Below are 6,244 nucleotides of genomic sequence, written 5' to 3' on the forward strand. Positions count from 1 at the left end.
TCTGCATGTTTTTGTAGGTGAAGCGCACTACTCTCTACTGGGCCAGCCTCTTCACTACAAACCCTCCATCAGACCTCCCATGATCCACACTGCCCACATGGTGGCCAAACAGGTCTCGTCTCGCGCACACACACACACACACACACACACACTCTCTCTCTCTCTCTCTCTCTCTCTCTCTCACACACTCTCTCTCTCACACACACTCTCTCTCTCACTCACACACACACACACACACACACACACACACTCTAGCATCATGCATTTCCCACTCAGTCTGCTAAACACACTAGACTGGAATTTGGAAATAGCCCACTAGCCGTGGTTTTAGAACAGCTGAGAGCTAAGAGTAAAGCCGTCTAGGCTGATCTAAAATCCCTGTAAATCGCCGCCTCAACTGGCTTATCGCTTTAATAAAACAGCATTAACAAACCATTGTATTATAATAAAAATGAATGCAAATGTTCAATAAATTGTAACTTTTTTGGTCATCATCATCATTTTGTGGAATTATAATGTTCTATCTAACTTTATTTATTTATTTATTATGACTTATCCACATAGTCATGATCATGTTACTTCAAGCTTATGTGGTCTTATTTAAAAAACAACAACAACAAAGGACTCTTTTGACAGTTTTTTCAGATGGTAAATAGCTAAAGAATAATCTTTGCCAAGTGACACATAAGCACCAGTATGGAGTGGCGGCTTAATGTCTAAATATCAGCGAACGCACATATCCCTGAAAAGTCTGAGAAAGTCCTCTCTCTTAGATTAATACAGAACCAGGTTAATAGCACATTCTGCATCCTGTCTGCTTTACTAAACACAGTTGGACTTCCTGCCCCTTAACATTTAATCTGCTGCTGTCCTTTTTCTTATTCAGCCCATTTATAGTTTCCCAACTTGAATTCGTCTTCATTTTTGTTTTTAGTCTAAAATTCAATTCCAGTGAGCACTTAAAAAGTCTTAAAGGTCCCATATTATGCCCTTTTTAATGGTTTAAAACATTTCTCAGTGGTCTTTAAAATAAGGTAATGAATTCTGCTACAAAAATAAATAAATCAAAAGTCCAAGCTCTATGGGGCCTCTCCATCCTCTGTTACTCCCCTCATTAACTATGCGGTGCTCTGAGTGGGCAGGGCTGCCATGATAATGAGGCGCTGCTCTGATTGGCTGCCTGCAGATGCGAAGAAAAATCCAAAACCCTATGTCCAAAACCAACATGTCAGCTCCAGATTGAGCCTTCCAATCAGAACTATCTTTTTTTATCATAAAATGTGTTCCATTTCGGGCTGCAAAGCATCTTCTGTGACTAACCGGTCCTCTTCCTCCTCAGGCTCCGCTGGGGATTTGGCGCAGCGCTCCCGTGAGGAAGTCCAGCAGGAAGGCCCTGTCTACAGATCTCAGTGTAGGTGAAGCAGGTAATAGGAAGTCCAGAGGGAGAGTTGTGTTTTAGTCCGATCTCTCTGGAATATCAGTCACGTTAACGACCGTAATTTGAAGTTCATCAGAGATTTGACCTCCAAGAGATGTCGTTAACGACCATCATTTCATTTCACTTCAAGCCTTTATTTAAACTCGAAGAACCATTGTGGTCGCCCTCATTTACAATGATGGTGAGTCACAGACAAATTAAGAAGGAATAAATGGAACAAAGCACAGATAAAAATCAGTTACAACACTTACACATTGAGGCAGAGAGCGGTTTGTGAACATGATTTTAAATTGTCCGTAAGTTAGTAGAGTATTGATTTTTAGCTGGTGTTGAAGTTCATTCCAGGAGTGTAGTGCAAGAAAATGCTGACTTTCTTAATTCAGTCTGTGCTCAGGGGACCTCAAGCATAAGCCAGTTATTTGAGCCAGTTAAATAGGGTCCAGAGTTCCAGTCCAGCATCACTCAGATGTAAGGTGGTAGCTTTCCAAACAGGGCTTTATAAATTAGGGCTGTGGCGATTCACTTATCTCCCGATTCGATACTATCACGATTCTTGGGTGCCGATTCGATTTATATTGCGATTCTTAAGTATTGCGATTCTACGATTATTGCGATTCGATATTACGATTTATTGCGATTTTTGTTTATTTTTTTCTTTTATTTTTTCAGTTTGTTTGCTTTTTTACACTAGATTAGAACATGGGAAAAGTTGAATCATACACTAGAGACTGTATATTATATATCATGAGTAGGGCTGGGCGATATAGTTAAAAACAGGGGCGGACTGGGATCATAATTCAGGCCGGGCATTAGATACCAAGCAGGCCAGGCCGATATGGGCCAACGCGCGTGAAATTTGGGCCGTTTGAAGCCAGATTTGGGCCGTTTGAAGTCCAATTTTACAATGAGATGCACCCACTTTAACCCTGAAGTGTAATTATTACTTCAGACTAACTAATAAAGTAATAAAACCACTAGTAAACCAGTAGGCGGCGCCTGGCCTGCTGTTCAGTGAGTGGCCTGACTGCAAGCACCAATTTTTTTTTTTTTTTTTTTTTTTTTTTGCGATTATCGATTCTGGAATAAAAGATCGATCCAAAAAATCGTGACATTAAAAATCGCGATACTTAGGTGAATCGATTTTTTTTCCCCCACCCCTATTATAAATATACAAATACCAGTGGTTTTTCACCTAACTGCCAGAGAAGGCCAGCCCAACTTATCATACAAGATACAACGGTGAGTACCATAGCTATCGCTGGTAATACATCTGATGGCAGAATGATAGACCGTGTCCAGGGCTTTAAGAATGGAAGGTAGCAGCATTTCTAGAAATTGCGTCCCCATAATCCAAAACCGACAGGAAGACTGCCTCAGTTGATCAGAGATTTGACCTCCAAGAGATAATGTCCATCTTACTTATATGTGAACAGTTCCCGCCGCCCGCCTCACTCACGTCTTGAGTGAAATGTCAGGTTTAATTTTCCCTAAGCAGATGCGAATTAATTCATTCATTTTGATTTATTCGTAAATGAATTCTTATTCTCTACTTTTGACTCTGCTGCAGTAACAACTGAATTTCCCCGGTGTGGGATTAATCTAATCTGATCTGAATCAGAAAGGGAAACGTGTGCCGTAGATTTTCCGAAGGATAAAAACCCAATCGCCGCGTCGCCTATTTAGCAGATTTCCTGAAGCAACATCAGGTTTGTATTGTGTCAGAATGTGCTTGCTGTGCTCCACAGCGGCGGGAACATGGCTGTTTATGAATGTAAGCAGAATAATTTACAGACGGGGCAGAATTCACACCTGGCAGTGGAACCTGCAGCCCCCGCGCTATTATAAATGTGCTGATTAATTCAAATGTGTTTGTTGCACCTTTTTTTCCCCCTTGTCAACTGTCGCACCAGTACGAGGAAGGACTAGGCTGATATCCCTAGGGTTCCCACGGGTCCTTGTATCCGTTTGTGAATTTTTTGGGGGGGGACATGAAGGTTTTTGAAATAGACAAAATAAATAATTATTAAATAAATAGAATTGACTGAAAGTGCTTGAATTCATATATTTTGTGCACAAATAGAATGTTCCCATCACTGTAACACAGCACAGTTGGGAAGTGTTCACACATTCAATCCTCTCTCCATTTTTCATTGTTATCTGTGAGCTCCTGTAAAGCCTGCTAATTCTCATTATTCAAATTCTCAGTGTCATAACAGTAATTCCACATGATCCGTGACTCAAACTATGCCATGTTGGGTCCTTGGATTTTATGCAATTGGGCCTGGAAAGTCCTTGAAAAGTCCTTGAATTTGATGTTTAAGAAGGTGTGGGAACCCTGGTTGGTGCAAAGTTTACCGCTCCCTCCTCATATCGCCGGCGCCGGGTGGAAGCATTGTTTGTCTCAAATGTCAACCTCTCAGGAAATAATATAAGCCCACTGAGGGCCGTGTAATACCACAAGTTCAGAGGTGATCTTTTTTTATTAATTTTTTTTTAGGACAGATGTAGACAACACAATGTACACTTAAAGCTCCAACTGTCCTTCCATATTTATTTTTTCTTCAACAAACATCCCTCCCAGCCAACCCCTCCTGCCCTCGCCTTAGAGCCCCAAGATCAAAGCAAAATGTCTTCGGTTACATCGGACAAAATGAAGCAAAGTAGAAAATACCAAAGGTCTTATGAATAAAATGTGACATCTTCACCGTCTACTGTCTACATCCCCTGACCTCGCAGTTCTTGAGACAACGTGTGTGTGTGTGTGTGTGTGTGTGTGTGTGTGTGTGCAGTGAGCGGTCAGACCCCCGAGGTGACTGACGTGCCGCCATGGCTGTGCCACATGCCCGGCGGCCCCGCCTCATCCTACACCATCCTGGCCGTGTTCCCCTCCGGATTCACCGGCCCGCCCCACCACCAGGGCGGCCCCCTCGCCGCCTACACACTCCGGACTAGCGACAGACACAAAGACGAGCTGTGCGACTCGGACAAGTTCAGCTTTTAGTCGTTTCTCCGGAGCGCCGGAAAAAACCACAACGAACGCACACAACCCCCACGCCTGCCTCCGCTGCCTCGACCTGGAGCCGTCCCAGACTCTGTCCATATCTGAAAACTGTCTCAAATGTTTGAAGAGCTTGAAGTGTGTTTGATTTTTTTTTTTTTTTTTTTTTTTATCCAATATGGCTCTGCAGGGTGGGAATTGAACGCCACCCTCCAGCCAAATGTTGCTCAAATGTGTCTGGCTGGTAATTTCTACTCACGTCTACTCTGCCAGCTACATTAACTTACCCATCAGCTAGAGCCTCCTATTCTAAAAATCTAGTTTGCTGTTAAATGAGGGAAGTGGCTGGTGAATTTACCAGCTGAAAAAAAGGTTAGTTTCCCCTCTGCAGCTATTTTAATAGCAAGTGTGCCATCGCTGCATCAAGCGCACCTCGGGATTTACAAAAATGCTCTATTTGTTTCTGGTTCAAGAATTTATCACGTGCCCACCTTTTGAAAATGACACTGTTGAAATTGAGCTTCCAGACAGTATTTTTGCAGTCAGACTGCAGCAGCCATATCAAAGGGAGTGTGTTTTATTTCATATTTATCTTGCTTTCTTCGGCTGTGTCCTATTTTGATCCCAGCGGTTGAGTCAGGTTGTCAGGCAGATCTGGTGCCGACACGAGTGACACGACGGGCTGAGCAACGCGCGCATCATTTATCTCAAGGCAGGGACGGGCTGATTTTCTCCTTTGAAAGGCGCAGCCCCGGTGTTGCTTTCCCCAAACAAACCCCCAACAAACATCCAACAGCGCTTGTACAATGCGAGCCCATACACTATACACTGAATAATAGATATGCTACCTGAATTATTTAAAAGTCACTTTTCTACATGGTGAATGTTACATTTGCACTGAAATTATGAAAGATGCAGATGGGTGTGATGCAAGGACCCAGATTTTTTTTTTTTTTACCCCCATACCCGTTTGTTGCACAGGTCGTTGCAGGCCGGTTTATTTTATATTTAATTAAAATGTTTATATGCACATGAAAAAGACATCTGAGTTCATCACTCCTCTTGGCTTCATTTGGATTCCTGTTCGGCTTCATTTGGATTCCTGTTCGTGTGAATTTATGAGAGGTGTTCGATGTCTGGTGTGTGTGACTTCTTTTTATTTTTGTTCGAATCTAATAAACGTTTGCAACATCTGGTAGCAGATCATAATTTTTTCTAGCTATGTTGGAAAAAACTGGGCAATGATCCAATAACCGTCAGTTAATTGAGCTATAGATTAAAAACAAGTATTTAAATATGTCCTTGGGGCAAGATGTGCCTACATTATGTGATAAAAGCAGAAAATGAGGCCATACAATTTGGTCCATATATCACTGCCTTTTTGGGATTGTAGAGATATTTCTTTCTTGGATGAATAATAAAAATTGTTTTAATTGCCATCTACTCTATTCCTTTGCTTACCAAGTGAAATATGGAGAGACAGCGACCCCTACTGGAGAAAAGCTGTTTAACTGCAACTTGTTCTCAGCCAGTCCGAGTCCATAGCATAGGGTAGTCTCGCAGTGCTAGCCGTAGTTGATATCTATGTCCGTCGCTGGAAGCTTGCTGACTGACGTCAGTCATTATGGCGCTGGTCTGGGATAACCATAGGGATAATTTAATAGATCCATGGATCTGCACAGCGTGATGAGCTTCGATCCGTACTGACTCCATGTATCAAGCTAACAGTGGGTCTGTTTGACGAGTGACCTTTGAGTATTGATACGAAAGTGAAACTAACAGAAAACAGGCCTACTACTGCCATTTGT

At 42.3% G+C, this 6,244-nt stretch overlaps 1 protein-coding gene across 1 annotated transcript in view; it reads left to right on the forward strand.

Annotated features, from left to right (window-relative positions):
- Positions 1-4,521, forward strand: part of LOC310774152 (R3H domain-containing protein 1-like) — a 47,531-nt gene extending 43,010 nt beyond the window's left edge. Inside the window, exons 24-26 of the mRNA XM_083634228.1 lie at positions 18-112; positions 1,340-1,424; positions 4,228-4,521. Of these exons, the coding sequence (XP_083490354.1) occupies positions 18-112; positions 1,340-1,424; positions 4,228-4,439 (392 nt within the window). The 3' untranslated portion in view covers positions 4,440-4,521. The remainder of the gene's footprint in view (positions 1-17; positions 113-1,339; positions 1,425-4,227) is intronic.
- Positions 4,522-6,244: the final 1,723 nt, after the last annotated feature.

This window comes from Poromitra crassiceps (genome assembly GCF_964638095.1).
Source record: "Poromitra crassiceps genome assembly, chromosome: 3".
Classification (NCBI taxonomy): domain Eukaryota; kingdom Metazoa; phylum Chordata; class Actinopteri; order Beryciformes; family Melamphaidae; genus Poromitra; species Poromitra crassiceps.